General features: G+C 34.2%; 2 protein-coding genes across 3 annotated transcripts in view; both read left to right on the forward strand.

The window, feature by feature from the left end:
• The first annotated feature begins 458 nt into the window (after positions 1-458).
• Positions 459-12,569, forward strand: LOC103459162 (apoptosis facilitator Bcl-2-like protein 14). 2 transcript variants are annotated; one of them, XM_008400492.2, is made up of 7 exons: positions 459-3,554; positions 7,793-8,204; positions 9,533-9,622; positions 9,706-9,794; positions 11,003-11,161; positions 11,253-11,366; positions 12,264-12,569. In XM_008400492.2, exons 2-7 carry the CDS (start codon positions 7,802-7,804, stop codon positions 12,297-12,299), a joined length of 891 nt encoding a protein of 296 aa, XP_008398714.1. In that variant the 5' UTR covers positions 459-3,554; positions 7,793-7,801; the 3' UTR covers positions 12,300-12,569. The 2 variants fall into 2 exon arrangements, with proteins under 2 accessions (XP_008398714.1, XP_008398713.1); XM_008400491.2 differs by lacking the exon at positions 459-3,554 and adding an exon at positions 6,487-6,591.
• Positions 12,570-14,254: 1,685 nt separating this feature from the next.
• rassf3 (Ras association domain family member 3) overlaps positions 14,255-18,028 on the forward strand; it is a 53,133-nt gene continuing 49,359 nt past the window's right edge. The window contains exon 1 of the mRNA XM_008400493.2: positions 14,255-15,105. Coding sequence (XP_008398715.1) covers positions 14,589-15,105 — 517 coding nt within the window. The 5' untranslated portion in view covers positions 14,255-14,588. The remainder of the gene's footprint in view (positions 15,106-18,028) is intronic.

Raw genomic sequence — 18,028 nt, forward strand, 5'->3', positions numbered from 1 at the left:
GTTTCCAGATTCCTGCTTAAATTAGGCTGATTTCGATCCAGATCATTTAAAAAAAAAAAAAAAGCTCATCTGAAAGCTAATATGATTTCAGTTAATTATTTAATTAACTGAAAGGTTCAAAGTTTTATTGTTTTCGTGTGATTAAAAGTTACATTTATTGGCAGCCCTGTTAGAAAGCCTTGCATATCTTTCACTGCAGCAGCATAAACTGAAATTTTATGTTTTGTTCAATAATTTTCCACACGGCTGAAGCAAAAAGATGTACGTTTGTTATATGCTTGTTATAAACTGGGTTGAATTACTTTCTTAAAATTTCCTTATTTATGAAAATTCAAATGCCAAAATTTGCTTCAAAGTAAAACATTTTAGAATTTGTAATATTTGCTTTCCCCACTGAATAAATGTACTCAAATTAAAAGTTGGACTTACATGCTGCTGTTTTGAAAAGATTTGTATTTTTTTCCATTTAAAACATCATTAAATGTTTTTTTGGGGGTTTTTTATAATTAAGAAAAAAGGATAAATGAGTTTTATTAAACTGAGACACTTTCTAATTGCTAATGCTAATGGTCAGAATCTGCAACAGCATCATTTCTGCTGACATTCCTGAATCAGACTCTTCAGTCTTCCTCTCAACATTGTGCAACTTTTACCGGAAAACCTTCTGAACTAAATTCACTTTTTGATGATGACAACCGTTTGTTGCGAAATGCAGGACTCCTGCCGTGGCTTCGGGTGTCCGATTTCCAACACAGAGCGCTTCCTTTTGGGATTATAGAGGAATGGATTTTATGTGAGTGAGTCTAAGAGGTGACTGTGTGAAAAGGTCCAGCCTGTTCCGAGCGACACAAACACACTTCACTTGTGCATGACGTTTTCTTACCTCTTTTGGGTTCGTTTTTTGCTTAATAACATTTAAAAAATGGCATTATTGTTGTTTAAAGTATTAAATTATTCTAGTTTTGAAAATTATACCTGAGTTTCATTCAAGTTTGGGCATGTTCTGGCAGTATTTTTGTTCTGCTTTTACATTTCATTTTCCTGCTGCTGAGAATACTTGAGGTTTATTTAAAGAACTTGTGATTCTTTTTGTTTCTGACCTCAGTTGCTGTTTGAGTGAATGTTGGAGGAAAGTTGATTTCCTCATTGATCTGCAACAAAAGTGCTTGTCATTGGACATCTAGATGTAGAAGGGGCTCCACACTTCTTGATTTCTGTGTTTGTAATCCTCCAACAAGGAGCCGACTGAAAACCACTCATGTATCGGAGTTATACGGTTTAGTATGTGTACAGTATATATGTAAAGATCGTCATTACAGTACAAAGTCCATATTTTGTCAAATAAAGTACATCAAATTTATTTCAAGCTCACCAAACAGACTTTATTTGTAAAAAGCTCATTTTTGCTAACGATGCTAACGTGGTGACTCCTAGCATCTGTTAGCATGCTACAGCGAGAGTGCAACCATATAATTTCCCCATTTGTTGCACAGAATGTTAGTGCTAATATTTATGTCAAACTGGTAACTATCAACATATAATGCAACTTTTACATGTTTAATTTGTAAAATATCTGTTAAAGTAACATGCTAGTACCATTCTAGGCTAACTCAAAGATGCTAATGCTAAGTTTAGTCAAATCAGACTATCACTTATTAACTATTTTTCACACTTTGCTATCATTACCCTGACAAATATTCACTTAATATCTATATTATTTTCAATGTTAATCAAATATTGGTATGAATACACATAAACTGAGTATATTTACAGTTTTGGTCAAAAGTTTACGTCCGCTCGTCATGGTGTTGATTGTTTTTCTAATTATTTGATTATTTAATGCAACTTGAAATAGGAGAGCAACACAAGATTTCATTTATTGAGGATTTTCTCTAAATAAATGTGTCCATACTCCTTCACTCATATTTAATTTGGTAAAATGCAACTCAACCACTCTCTTTGTAGCTACAGACAAGCTAATTCTGTCTGGATATAGGAATACTCCTATTGGCAAATTTAGTGGAGTTACTTTAATTTGATTGGTTTAATACCACAAACCTGGTCCACTTATTTATAAAATGTTTCTGAATATTATTGTTTTTTTCTGCTTCTGTTTTCTAAGCTTAAAGTTAGCCAGCTGCATCCATTCCAAAACCAGTTGGATGGGTCTTTGGTAGCAACACCCAATTCAGTCCAGGTTTTATCCACTTATTAGCTCTTGATTTAAGGTAAAGTTGAAAAAAATTTAGTTTTTCAACTAAATTTTATTTAGTTTAAAACTAATTCTATTCACTTTATGCAATTAACAAAGAACCATTGGCAGCTCAACATGATGCTGATGTTAATTAATAGCAATCTAAATCAGCTGTTTTGTTTTACAGAAGCTTGTTACATATATGTAACAAGCATGTTACATATGATTGTTTACATATATGTACATATATGTAAACAATCACCAACATCTTTATTATTTTACCAACATGTTTTCTTTGCAACTTAATTGCTTATTAATCTATTTAATAGTATATATTCTTTGGTTAATCGCGTAACATTGTACACTATATTAAAAATATGCCAACAGGGATACAATTCTGTTGATTTTTCCTGTTAGCAGTGCAGAAATCTTAACTTCCAGGTAGAAAACAGGTGTCGCTGAACTCCCTGCAACCTCAGAGAACATACCTGAAAAGTGAGTTTCCTTTTGTTTACTTTTCTTTCTTGCCAAACTTGGTCAATAGCAGCCAAAGCCACACAATGGGAATGACTGCAGTGAAACATAAGACGTCAATGAAGACTTTCTCACCATAAATGGAGTAATGGTGTAAGGTTCACAATTTTTTATTTTCCAAATATACTGTATTAACCAATAAAATTAGTGTAAGGACAGAGATTTTTTGTTTTCGTTTTTCTGTCACTCGGTGACAACTGTTTTGATATAATTTTCCTACCAACACTTTCTAAAAACCTGCCAAATGTTGTGAAAAGCTCATCTGGTTCCATAAAGAAAGGAGTGATGTCCAGCGGCATCATGTGGAGGACGAATCGCCCTGTTTGGTTCTTGTTTCTGCCAGAGGTGGTTCTGTATTTGCCATTTTGTTCACCTGCTTCTGAATTTCCTTGCTACACCTATAACATCCTCCTGAGTCTCATCATTGGCCAACATGATACAGTTCTTTATCACTTAATTCTACTAGTAAATATGGTTTTATCATTCAGAGTGACTGCTGTAATTTCCCATCTTTGTGTGTTGCTGTCCACTGACTTGTTTTCCGGTAAACTTGAAGAGCTAGCTACTTCCTGTTCTGTCAGCTTTCGGTTTGGCATCTAAAGATATTGAAGAACTGTTGTGCTCTGTTACTATGCAGATGTGTGTGTTGTGAGTCATTCACCCTTTCTTTTAGGAACCGTAAATAACACAACTACTGGCAAGTCCATTACGTGACCACGCCCACTTCCGGTTTGTTTCTCTTCCTCAGCTCTTTACGCTCTAATTAGACCCACCTGGGTTCATTTTAGTAATATTCTCGCTCCTCTGGTTGCTTCCCGGTGTATCAGTAAGTTTTACTTGCCTCATCATTACTACACAGACACAAAATATCATGTCAAGTCAAATTAAAGAAGGGATATTATGTATTTCTATAAATTAAAAACAAGGAAGTTTAGGATACAAAGAAAACCAAAAGGTACTATGACTGTGACTCAGCATAATTTTCAAGTCTCAGCATGAGGATCTCATGACGTTGCTATTGGCTTTACTCTGACATGACAGTCATGTGGACTCCTTGTTGTGACAAACAGCCCAAGAGCAAAATTTTCTACCATTAGTTCATTTCTGGAAAGTCGTCATGACTCAATCCTGTCATGATAAATAACGCGATTGAGGTTGGAATTGCAAAAAACGGAATTTAAATTGGTTTAGCTTCATCATTCATCGAGTAACAATGTAACTAAAGCACAAACCGTTGTAGTGTGAATGTAAATAAAGGCTAAATGTGAAAAGGTTAGTGGCCAACAGGACGGAAGGAAAAGTGTTTCAACATATTTAATGTGTAAAATTCACAGAATATCATCTTCAGATTGTATCCAGAAATATTACAACCGCTAAAATTTGACGCTACCCCATTTTTGTTTACATTTCATGAAGACGTTACTTTCATGTCTTCTTTGGAGGTTTTCGTGTCGCTTCCTTCAGTGCTTCTTGATGCAGCGCCACCACAGGCGAGGATTGGAACAGGATTTTCAATGAGTTTGGATCATTTGACAACGTAGCGTCAAAGCACGACGGAGTGTTGGGGAAATTTCCGCCCAAAACACTAAGAAATTTTGAGATTTCGACTTTTGAAACTCAGAAATGTACTTTTTTTTCTAAAAAATTTCCGAGATATCAAATTTTCTGAGATTTTTATTTTTATTTTTAAAACCTCCTTTTTTTTACACCACAGTAAAAGCTGTAATTTTGGCCCCCAATTGAACCGATCTACCAGACTATCAGGTGTTAATAATCTCAGAGCTACAGCCAAACAGCTTGAAACACCGTAATTGTTTACTATCTGTTGATGTTTATCATATTTGCAGCTATAGAGCCAAAGTAATATACTCAGATATGATTCTTAAAAACAAACGTGTCACATGTCTTAATATTTCTGAATCATCCTATGACTAAGTAAGAAGAAAAACATGTTGTCTAATGAGTATTGTGGTGCATCTAGACTTCAGATCAGCAGTTCTCAATGTTTTGTAACCTGGGACCTGTTGGATAATTTGAATAACTGTTGTGCCTGAGGTTTGATGGTTTCATATAAACTTATTTTGCTTAATTCTTTTGTAAACCTTTCCAGGCCAAAAACATGTGAAGAAATTTGAATAAAGCCGTTAGTGTTCAGTCTATTACCCTTTTAGTGTGATATATACACTGAGCTAAAGGCAAACTGCTTTTAAAGGAAGGTGTGTAAAATAAACAAATTTAAAAAAAAGAGTTGTTCCCCTTTAATGGATGCTTTGTTTAAATGCTATTTAATGCAGTGCTTTCTGTGACCTAACATAAAATATGGCAGCCTTATTTACCAGAAATAAAGTTTAACTAAAGCAGAATTAAATGATTTTAATGATATTTGCCTCCTTTTGCTAAACCATAGTTTGCATTAAGGTTACATAGGATCAAACTATTCTCATGACAGAAGGATAAGTCAGGAAAGGGTAAAAATAAAAAATTATATACAAAACCTGATCTTTACATAAATAAAGTAAGACACTTTCCAGATCTTTAATGTTAAATTAGGCTAAATTGGCTGTGTTTTAGGTTTGTGGGAATAAACTACCAAATAATTAGATTTTTAAAATTTTCTACAAGTTTACATAATTTCTACATGCTTTGGCTTGGTTTTATTTAGAAGTAAATTGTGTTTTTGTTAACAGGTTCATAGTTTTTATGAGAAGTTTAAATGAAATTTACTTGCAGGAGTCTTGTCTTAAACATGATAGAAATATTTGAGGTTAATTGAAGTTTCAATTTGTCACAATCTGTTCAAAGTAAATAACTATGTCAAGGTCAGATGATGAAATTAAAGATCAAAAGATGATTTTTAAAATTTGTTCACTTGTATTAAATATGTCACATTAAATATCTCATATTACATGTTGAAATGCATTTTTTTTCTTCATTATTATTTGTCAATGTATGACTTTCAGTTTCTTTGAAGATTTTTGATTTCACTTTAAAGGGTTTTAAAGTATATATTGTAACCTGTAAAAAAAAATGTAAGTTGGTAAAATAATGTCTGCCTTTTATATGGTTATTTTTTGTATGTGATTTAAACAAAATGTAAGAGTAATTCAAAACGAGACTAAAGACCAACGTAAATTGTCAAAAGATGGTAAAACATACAAGTATGGCAAGACATTTTAGCATAAATTCGATTTTACGGCCCTTACATTCCAGATATCTCTTAATTGTTTTATGACTAGACTTTTTTTTAGCGATTTAAGACGCGCCACTTTCATGTTGAAAATGGTTTCAAAGCTGTTTTTAAGTGCATTCGGTTCGTCGGAAATGAATAAACAGGAAATTCTTTGCAGATACCAGAAGCACTCTTATAGTTTATGAAATTTTGCTATCTCCGCATTTCCAACATTGTCGAGCTCCTTCTAATTTGTGGCATTTACTGACAATTTTGTGCAGGAAACATAAAATTCTGCCGGCAACTGTTTGGACACCACACAGGGGCTTCCACGTCATTCTTAATTCAGATATCTAAAATTGTAATTTTGACTAGTCATAATTGTGTTGAAGATGTCTTGAATTATTATTGTTACTAGTCAGAATGTAAATACAGATATCTTAAATTACCATTCCGAATAGTCAAAATGTAGTTTTATATATCTGAAATGTAATTACGGATAGTCAGACGAAACCGAATTTATCTTAAAATGGCTTGCCATAGTAAAAGGAAAGAACATACATGGTTTCACGTGACGTCGAAAATACGTCATAAACGTAATAAAACTGAGACGCAGCTCACGTAGGCTGTAGTTGGTTGGCAGAAGTCAGAAGAGTCAACGGACGACAAGAAGACTTTTTATTGTTCGAGAACTGTAAGTAATTTAATTTTCGGCATCTTTGGGTTTTTTAAAATTAGGTTTCATAATTTATAACGAGATTAAAATACGTCTTTGGTTTAATTTCACTATAAAAAGTTAAACCTCCGGAGAATGATGACCGCTAAACTAGCAGAATTACGATGTTTTTTTCTTTTTTTACTGAATAATATATTTGTCGACATTTTGTCCTTTTTAACCTGCCTAACTTTGTCCTGTCACGGTTCAGCTTTCAATCTGTGTCGTCATTCAAACAGCTGTTTGAGGAAACTCCTTCAACATGCCCCAACATGAATTCGGTGCACTTCCTTAATCAGAAAATACACTTAAAATATCCAAAAGATTAACTTGAACATACAAGAAAACTAATATTACACAAGTAAAACCGGGATAGGATAACTTTCTTAAGTTCATAGACTTGTAGGTTTAGGCTTTTGTTGTATATTTGTGCGAAAGTACGTGAGTAAGATTAAACTTTTTTTTTGTACAGCAACCCAGATGTGCCCAAAAATGCCGAGAGCGATTTTTGTTGTTTGTTTTTCTTACATATTTAAAGTTTCACAATACGAAATATGAGTTTATGGTAATTTATTTATTTCATATTTTAGCCAAAGGATTAAGTTTTCTTTTACACTTTCTAAGTGGTGAAAAATAATAAAAATAATAAAAATGTGATATTTTTTATATATAACTGTTTACATTTTTTGATTTAAATGGATACATGAAAATATATTACTTTAATAATATAGTTTAGGTATGACCGGTGTAGGTATTCAGATTGTTTTTATTTTTGTGCCAGACTCCATTGAGAGTTGGAATAATTAAAGAATAAAATGTAAACAAAAATCTCATGTTGAACTTTTACAATAATCATAACTCTACAATTCTTTTTTACCACATTTATGAACGAAGATTCTGAGATTTGCGAGTATAATATGGAATTGGTTTTATTTTTTTTATTAATTGTAATTGTAGTTTTTTTAAATTTAATCATTACTAAGGAGTTGTTTTGTCTATTTATTATCCTTTTGGTTCTGTGCCTGCAGAAATAATTTAATTAGTAAAAAAGAAAATGTATCTTAAATATAGAAAATTAAAACATGAACCTCGGATACTAAACGTTCAGCTGAAAAAAGGTTAAATTCTATCTAAAATTATTCATTTTTGATAAATAAATAGAACTTTGTTGTTTTTACAGATAAATAAGATGGAGAACAGCCAAGTGGAAAACCGCATTGGAGAAATCGACGGCATGGCTCACGTGGACTGTAATCTGAACTCTGACAAAGAAAACATGGAGGACACGGTGGAGTTCAGACTCATGATGGCTTACGCTCAGAGGCGGCGGCCAGCGAAAGTCAACACACCCAGAGAAAACGGCTCGGCTGCAGAACAAACGGTGACTCAGACGTCTGGAAAGACTGAAAACCAGGAGGAGGAGAAGAAGAAGAAGAAGAAAAAGAAGAAAAAGAATATATTGAGGGACCTGAAAGTGATTTTCCAGTGTGTTAAGCCTCAGACAGCGGAGCCAGAATCGCCACAGGATGATAACCTCAACGACCCCATGAACCGAAACTTTGTTCCTGAAGACAAAGACGAGGAGCATCATGGTAAAACTCCCTATTGAATAATTCAGATTTAATTTGTGCAGAAAAAAATTCTGAGAGCATCTGAAGAGGCTTTTATGGTTGTAAAGATTCAGTTCAGAACCAAATAATGTAAAAAGGCAACAAACAGGAAATCAACTTGCACTTAAATTTAACTTAATTATGTTGCAATTAATCAGGAGTGAAAACATATTTAACATTTACAATTAAGCTTGTTGCATAATTGCTTGTAAATTATGATATAAATGTTGGAATTTAGCTACAAACTTAATTAGCATGCTTGTTTATACAGACAAATTACTAATTACAAGGCGACTGATGTTGAGGTAAATTATTTTTTATTAGTATTATTAAAGAAATTAGTGAAATTTTTTAATACTGATGTCAAATACAGTAACTCAGATTCTGAGATGAAAAAACTATCCCTATAAAATCGGTTTGAGTTTAAATATTATATGAAACGTTTAGTGTTAAACACCTTTTACTCCACATCTGGTGAAGATGTGGAATAAGCCTTTAAATAAATGCATTTTTTATTGCAGAGGCAGATTCTCATTGTTAAATATGTATATTATTAATCTAATATTTAATTTGAGTATAATTTATTCAGCAGAGGGGAAAATATCCTGTAGGAAATATCATATTTTTCACTGACTATTTTGTTTTTAGAAATTCTATTGTTTTATTTTCTATCTGAACAGTGGATTTCAGAAGTTTTCAATCTTCGTTTATAAGTTTTATCAGGTGACAAGAACAAGACAGTTTCTTGGATGTTTTACCCTTTTATTCCTTTTAGGAATCAATTGTTACCAATGCAGTTTGCAACACTGATTTCGACAATTAATATTCATGCTGTCACTTGTTTTGTAAACTTTATTTGTCGTTTTTTTGTAGAAATAGTTTCACTTAACATTTAAGTGTTTTTCGGTCAAAAACGTCAAATTTGGCTGATCCTGATTGATTTGTAAAAGCAATAAGAGGGCGAAGCATCCAGGTGGATGGATACTTCTAATAGCTATCATCCACCTGGAAGTGTGGCAGGAAATGGCTCAACATTGGCTCTTTTCTACTATTGAATGAATATAATCAAATTAAAGGTTAAAATTTAAATGGAGATTTTATTTTAGACATTTTTACTAAGTGTCCCATAAATGTAACAAGTTCTGTATTTCATCTTCTGCAAACGGAAACCTTAAATCTGATGCTTTGTCAAAATTTTAAATAATAATAATAATAATAAATAATAAATAATAAAATAAAATAAAGTGAGCAGCAAAGAAAGTGACCCAGCTGATGTAACGTTGCAGCTTGTTTTCATTTGTTTCTTTTAGCTGAAGATCAGGATGCGATGAAGGAAGTGGCCGACCGGGTGATCGGGATCGCCAATGAGTTTGATTTCACTCCCGACATCGAGTCTGATGGCAAGTCTCTTATTTCTAGTTTGAGCCCTAAAATGTTGTTGTTTTGAATTAGAAAATTTAAATTTCTCTAAAATCTTTACCAGGTGAAGATGATGTGGAGAAGATGGAAGATGACTTGGAGAAGGCGATTGGTCTGCTGCTGAGGGAACAAGGCGACGAGCTGATCAAGAAGGTAAGGAAATTACAGGTAATCGGGTTCTTCCAGGAAGTCCGGCTGCACATGACTAATGTGCAGGGCCTGTCACACTCGGGCGTGTGGCAGGCCCGTCCCCTCTCCTCTCCACATGACTTATTATGCAATGCAGTCAAAAATAAAACACTCACTCAGTCATTTATGACTCCTCCAGAGTTCATAGGTTGAATTATTGTCACAGTTTTATCAGAAGCTGTAAAAATAATAAAACAATATAAACAAAAGAGATCCTATATTTCACTAAATAATGATTTTTAAAAAGATAAATAGCAACTGGAATCTGTTCCATGTTTTATTGATTTTAACTGTGAAAATTCCATAAAAGATTTAAAAATTCTATCAAAGTGGGTGGAGCCACATGACACAGAGGGAGGGTGGCTACGTCTACAGATGAGTGGGGTGGGGGACAACGTGGGGCTATCAGGAGCATTGTTGCTTAATTATAAACTCTTAACTGTATTTAGCAACTTTTTGATTACTGTATTTTCCGCACTATAAAGCGCACCAGATTATAAGGCACACCTTCAATGAATGGCCTATTTAAAACTTTTTTCATATATAAGGCGCATAGAATAGACGCTACAGTAGAGGCTGGAGTTACGTTATGCATCCACTAGATGGAGCTGCACTAAAGTGAATATCAACAAAACAGTCCGACTCGGGTCGGCCAGGAGAGCCTTCCGCGACTGGGCCGGGGCGTGGGCGGGCGATGGTCACCCGTCTCCGTTCGTGCACAGCATGTTTATGGAGAACGTGGCGCTAAATGACCTGCAGACGACCTGATTCTAGACAGTCGGTAGGTAGATAGGTCAGTCAAACTTTATTAACTAACCAGCGTTCTGACAACTATCCCAGCATGCACCGCGCACTTCTTCTTCTACGGGCAAAAATGAAGTCGGCGGCTGCTTACCATAGTTGCTAGACTTGGTGTGGCTCAGGATTGGTCCATATATAAGGTGCACCGGATTATAAGACGCACTGTCAGCTTTTGAGGAAATTGAAGGTTTTTAGGTGCGCCTTATAGTGCAGAAAATATGGTAACAAAAACCAACATAAACCTAGTGACATTTTTCTGTGTTGTTGGAGACTTTTTATGGAGAAAACGCTCTAATTTTGGTGGTTAGTTACACAGTTAAAACAGCTTTTCTTTCCAAAACTAACCAGTTTATTTTTATGTCCACCCACAGTTTCCCCAGGCGCACATTGCTGCAGACCTTTTTTTAGACTACAGCTTCTTTGCGAGGCTTCTCGACACATTTTTGATCAGGATCGGCTTCAGGAGACCGAACGCTGACGCCTTAGGACCTCAAGCAGCCAACAGAACCCAAATCGCTGCCGCCTTAGAGGTGAGAGCAGCTTTTGCTTCACAGCTTTGCAGCTTTTAATGCCTGTATTTTGTCTCATACAAATATGTTTCTTTTTTTTTTTTATCATCAGATAACGAGTCGTCTCGCCTCTGTGGAGGCGTTGCCCAAAGTCAAGTTATATAAACATGGAGCTCGATATCTGCAGGAATATTATTCATCGTGGGCTCAGGCACAGGGCGGATACGTAAGTACATCTTCACTTCCTGCTTTAAATTCCCAGAAAAAGGGGAAATACCATATTTGGGAAAGACACAATTGCACTCCAGAGCTGAAGGGGGCGCTATTTAATATTTACTGCAGTCTCTTTTTTTGTTCTTGTTTGTGTTGTCATCCATAAAACAATGTATATTTAACTAATTGAGTTTCTTGGTTTCACTTCTCTTATTCTTTTTTATTAAAGCTGCTATTTGCAATAAAAGTATAATTTTAGGTCTTTGCTGCAATATTGTGGGAATAGGAATAACTGCAAATGTTCATAAAATGTACCTATTTTTAATTTTATTTAACAATGTTTGTAAAATATTGTGTTCAGACATAGAAATAAAAAATAAATTAGATTGAGTTTATAATGTTTTAAAATAAGAGTTTCTGTTTATGATGGGAAATGGCGCCCCTTTTAGCTCTTTAGTGCCATTATTTTTTAATTCTATTAATAATATAAATACAGATTACATTCAAAATAAAACATTCATTATAAATAATACTTAATAATCTTCATTAATTACTGGAGAAATTATAGAAGTAAGGATTACATAAAAAGCAATTTTACATAACTTAAAGAAAGCATTTGTGATATACACACACCAAAATATCAGTGACTTATATTTTTTAAAGCAAATTTATTGAAAAAATGGCAAAAACAAATGAAGTATACAGAAAAATACAACACAAAATTTATATATACAAGTTTTTCCGAGAGCCTTTTAATTGGTACAGTATGTTGTCAGCAATGAGTGGAAATAGAAAATAGCGCCCCCTGTGGTTCCATTTCCTAATATGGCACCACTTCCTGTTTCTGTCTAAGTAAACTTACCCAGTTCTTTCTAAACCTTCTGAAACATGTTTGATCTTTCTCCAACAGGAGGCAGTGTTTCCTGATGAAGAGGAAGTTGACTAATTTGGAAGTTTATTATTCATTACAAGAACAACAACAACAAAGAGATGTTAAAATGGTGCGAAGAAGAGAATCACTCAGGACCTTCATCGTTTACAAGGAGCAGTTTTCTCTCTGCTTGGACCAAAGTTTATGAGGAAATTATTTTCACATTAATTTAATGGAAAGCACTTATTGTACAGACTACCATCAACAAAAATTAATTTATTTAATTACATAAAACATTATGTCTTGTTAACGCACCTGCACTTTTATAAAAAAAAAAGAATACTTTAAGTTTTTTTTTTTTTATGTTAATGTTATTTTGTTACCAATAAGTGTAAACATTAAATTATATTTTTGAATAAAAACATTTCGTGGCACTATGTCAGTTTTCTTATTTCATGAAGATAATAAATTAAGGTTTTTATATCTACAAAAAATGCCAGAGTCGAACACACGGCCAAAAAAAAAGGTTCACACAATATTTTTTTTAACCACAGTTAACTTTTAATTACAGCTACTTTTACTGTAATTTTATTTCGATAAACTTCTCCAATTATCTTGTACTGACTATGAGAAAGTAACTGAAAATCCCTCTCTGGAATATCTTTAAGTTTATTCAACTTATACAGATTAATTCAAATAAGAACATAGTTTTTTAAAATGAACCATAAGTTGTGTTGAAGAAAATGTACACAAAACAAAAATGCTTATTATTGGTACAAATAGTAACTAAAATATAACTAATTCACTGCAATAAATAATTAAAATCCATTTTAAACCAAATTACTGGATATTGAGTGTAAAATATTAATTTTATATACTTTGTATGTATACTTTGTATATAAAATGACGTAATGCCGAAACTTTCGCTGAAACTTCTGTCTAATAATTTTCATAGCTGATGTTATACAGCAGCGCCGTCATGAGGTCATGAAGTGAACTGCAAGTATCAAAAGGTGTCGATTTAACTGGTTTTTTATTTTTTTATTTTTTTTAATTAGAATTTGATCGCAATTTAGACATGATTTGCTTAATTTAATATCAAGTGCGGTATGTTTACAGAGGGAGCAGGATTAGACTTGGTTAATATGTACCTTAGCTGTTTTTTTTACATTGTTTTTAAATATTAAAATTGTAGTTTTGTGTGTAATTTCAAAATAAATGTAAGAATTATATTCATGTTTACTTATGAATTTTGCACAGAAAGGTGCCAATTAAATTAATGCAAAAGTTTATTAAAAGTCTTAAAACGAAGTTTATGTGTGAATTCAGTTAAAGGGGTTTTGGGATCTGTTCTTATTAAACATTTAACCTAATATTTAAGTGACTTGCATTTCTAACATATTTACAAAATAATATGATTATCTGATATGTAAAGTTTTACAATAAAAACTTAAAATAAGAAGGTTAAAAGTATCTTTTCAGGCTAACCTTTAGAATTGACAGTCCTTTATTTAAGTGAGTTTATTACTTTTTATAAAATAAATTTTATTCCAGGAACAGAAACTTGTTTCAGGTGATCAGGTGAACTACAACCACACAAACCGTGCTTTAACTTTTAAACAAACATTTATATTAACTTTTTTCTATGTATTTATGACATTTAAGATTTTTTCCGGCTTTCTTTTCAAAGTTAACAGAAGGTTTATTTGCCTACAAAAAGTGTTTTACATATAAAACTACATTTAAAACCAAAATAAAGCAGACTGAATTCTTTTTGGAGGTTTAGGTTTTAAATATAGAGTGTGGATGATTTAAGACGCCTCTATTTGTGCCATTTTTGTAAAGACCTTTAAAATGTGCATTTTTGTTTCACCAGAAACTTAATTCAGGTTGAAACAGCGCCCTCATGTGATCCGAATCGGAACTACAACGTGTCAAACTGCGTTTTTACATTAAAACTGACATTTAGATTTAGTTTTTTCTATTCATTTACATAAACATTTGAAGACTATTATTTTTAATTAACCGTAAGATTATTGACTTTACTTTACAAACTGTGTCTCACATGATGGAAAGCTGCAAAAATAAAAACAAGCAAAAACGGGATACGAATTACTTTTTGGCAGCCTTACGTTTTGCATAGACGGTGTGGGTAAAATAAGTTGGGTTTTATTACTTCGCAGTCTTTGTAAGGAACTTTAAATTTGCATTTTTGTAAGCCGAGCGTGTCATGCTGGCCGCTGTGGAGTCTGAAATGAGATCCAACCCGTTCTCCAGCAGATCAACCTGCTCTCCGACAACCAAAGCGGACTTTAAGCGGCAGGACGCGGCTCGGCGTCAGAGACCCGTCCGAGCCAGCGGAGCATGAAGGGAATAATGTTTAACCCCCCGCCTCGGATCCGTGAAAACGCCCCCACGGGTGACTCGGCAGTGGATCCTGTTCGCATCAACACATCCCTGCTGAGCCCGACGACCTGCGAGGCTCCCTGCGAAACGACGTGGCCGCCGCCTGGAGCCAGGATGCGGATCTCCAAGGCCAACAAGGGCGCGGTGGTGAGAGTGATCCGGCGGCATTCCTCCCCGCAATCGGCCAGCCTGGAGGAGGTCTGGAGTCCGAGAGAGGAGAAGCCCCGGAGCCCCGAGAGGAAGAAGCAGGCGGAAGCTGCTAAAAACGGGGTTGAAGAGCAAGGTGGGGGGCCGCCCCGGAGCAGGAAGAGCCGGTTCCGAGCCCCCGACGTGAGGACCATCTTCTCCCCCGGAGAAAAGGACCCCAGAGTGAAGGAGGAGACCGGGGAGGGACACACCTTCGAGCCGGGAGGCGAGAACAACTGGTGCGATGTGTGCTGCAATTATATCCTCCAACACGGACTCACCTGTGCAGGTAAGACGGTGGAGGTCCAGACTGCCTCATTAAAGACAAACACAAGCCTCAATGAGTTTGGATTTTAATCAACAGAAAGGTAGCTCAATTGAGAGTGAAACAGAAATTACTTTTTTTTTTAAGGGAACAAATCAAACATGAAACCCAGTTTGTAGAACCAAATTTGACTTCATCTGCGGCTGTCTTTTGGGATAAATTGACCCTTTACAGCAGAAACTAAAGATGTTTCCCATCATTCCTTCAGAAATAGTTCAAATCAGATTGAATGGAGATCAACCGACTGTCTTGATTATTCAATTGGATTGAAATCTTTACAACGTCTCAGATCTTTAATAGTTTGGTTTTCTTCCTGGATCTCCCAGGTGATGTTTCTACATATGGTCTTCTTCCGAAATGTATTTTTGGTTTTGGGCAAAATGTTAAACAGTCAGGGTTACTTCTTTAGGGTTACCAAGGGTTTTATGACTTCTTCCTCGATTAACACTAGTCTTGTCTTGCCTGGTAGCCATGTCTCTGTAGATTTGATTTAATTTAAATGCTCAAAGATTGGAAGATTGTTTTATACCCTAAATCTGCTTTAGACCTTTCAACTCTAGGAAACCTAGGCCTTCAATGATAAGGTCCATTTATACTTATATTATGTACAGGCCTGTTATACCAGTTACCCTGGATTTTATTCAGATATCAATGTAAAAGGATTGATAACTTATCAGGTTTTTATTTTTCTGTGCAGTTTGAGGCTAGCTTCTTTAAACAGTTTGTTTATGTTCCTCTTGTTTAAGAACCATGACCTCTCCAGCGATTTAATAACAACACAAAACCCTTTTTTGATGTTGCTTTAAGTACAACTAAGAGCCTAAACTCACAACTTCATTTTGTCATCCTATGAATCATATCGAAACATGTATTAAATAATTTAATCTGAACATAACAGCCAATCTGTATTTGCAGCTGGGGTTGAAATACTTTGTAAGAACTGGTTGGTGTCGAGATAAAGTCGACATGATGACATGACAGCTGACTTAGTTTGGCGTTTGTAAAGACTGACTGCTCAGAAGTTGTAGGCAGGGCTCTGAAAGGCTTGATGTCAGGAATGTGGACAGTATGCAGGTGAACTAGTTCAGGTAAAAAAAAAAAAAAACTAGCCTGACTGACTCGTCTACAAACATTGGACTTCCCTCTCTGTGTGTGATGTTATCTGACAAACAATAGGAGGAAGTTATGAAGAAGTTTTACCTCATGAGTATATTCTTCTATTTCGAAACTTGTATCACTTAGATTTTGATGCTGTGCCTTTTCCTCTCCTGTGTTTAGCTTCACTTTCAATATTATTTTTCACTAAAATAATAACCAAAAATATGTTCTTTGTAAACATAGGCAAACAATGTAGCACCAGCTAACTAGCTTAAATGTTATAGCACAGCTTTTGAAGGAATATTTTTGCTTAAATCCACAAATACTTAAGTTTCCTCTAAAAAAGCTCATAACTGCCTGCTTTAATAGCTCAAACACCAAATATATTTTCATATGCGCCAATAAACAGTACAAATGTGTCATAGCTCTACCATGTTAAGCTAACAACTTCTTCCTAATGTTAGCTCATGCAACTATATTATGTACATCATCAACCAGAGCCAAGGAAAAAAGAAAGTTCCACTGAAAAATCTGTGAATAGGTGACTCAACAAATGCAGCAAACAGGCTGATGTCCACTGTAATCAATTTATTAGCTAAAAGGAGGATGTAAGCTGATTACACAGGAGAAAACCAGAAACACGCTTTCTGCTTTCCTATGCTTTGAAATTGACTAATGTTAGCTAACAGGCTAACAAGTTACAGCTAGTCCATGTGAAAAGCACACATGAAATGTTTTTCCTGTCCAAATAAATAAAATAGATGGACTACAATGCTAAAAACCTTAGTTCAGTCAATTTTAAGTGGCATATCAATGACCTTAATAAATAGGGAAAACAATCACGTTTACCTCTTTTGTTATACGAAGTTAGCGAGTGCTAACTTCATAAAGCTAGTGCTATTTAGCTAAGTTGCTTTATTTAGTTTCAAATCCTGTGTATTTATGTGTATATATTTCCCTTCTACTTTGACACCAAAGTGGTACAAACAAAAAGCTGTATTTTATTGATTTATAATTTATTGAATTTATTGTTGGCATAGCAACTTATTACATGAATTGTGACAGCAATAATTTCAGAACTGTCTTTTTTAATAAGGAAAGCTAGAGCTAGCTAGCTAACTAGCTGGTGTTAGTTTATAACAGCCCTAAATCAATCAAACATCTAACACTAGAATTTTTTGTTCTAATACTTATCATTCAGAAAAATTAATATCTCCACTTTTTGCTCTAATTATCTTATGAATTTGACTTGTTCATTTTAGCTAGTTTAGACTTTGCACATATTATTAATATTATTTCTATATTATCCTTACTGAAACACAAGTTACAAAACACAATGTCCCAAAAACGTCTTTTTTTCTTTCCTTTTTCTGTTTAACCTCCAGCAAATCAAAGAAATGAATAAGCAACTACAAGAATAAACATTAAAGGAAAAACTTTATAGGCTTATGATTTTTTTCCTTCTCTGCCGATATTTACATTGGTCACTTATTCACTTATTATTGCAAGAAACAGTCACTTATAAGCCAGCAGGAGCAGCAGTTTTCCTCAGTTGAACATTAATTTTTCCAGATGAGCAAGTCGTCTTTGGACATTGAAATATTTTAAATTTTTCAATGTCTTTTTGCTCGAGTTTCTCTGATTTTTTTTTAATGTTTGCTCGAGTTTCTCTGTTTTTTTTTTAATGTTTGCTCGAGTTTCTCTGTTTCTCTGTTTTTTTTAACGTTTTTTTTTTTTTTTTATAAAGAATTCACTGGGAAAAGGAAAGACAATAATGATCCAGAATATA

Source organism: Poecilia reticulata, linkage group LG23, assembly GCF_000633615.1.
Source record: "Poecilia reticulata strain Guanapo linkage group LG23, Guppy_female_1.0+MT, whole genome shotgun sequence".
NCBI classification, from domain to species: Eukaryota; Metazoa; Chordata; class Actinopteri; order Cyprinodontiformes; family Poeciliidae; genus Poecilia; species Poecilia reticulata.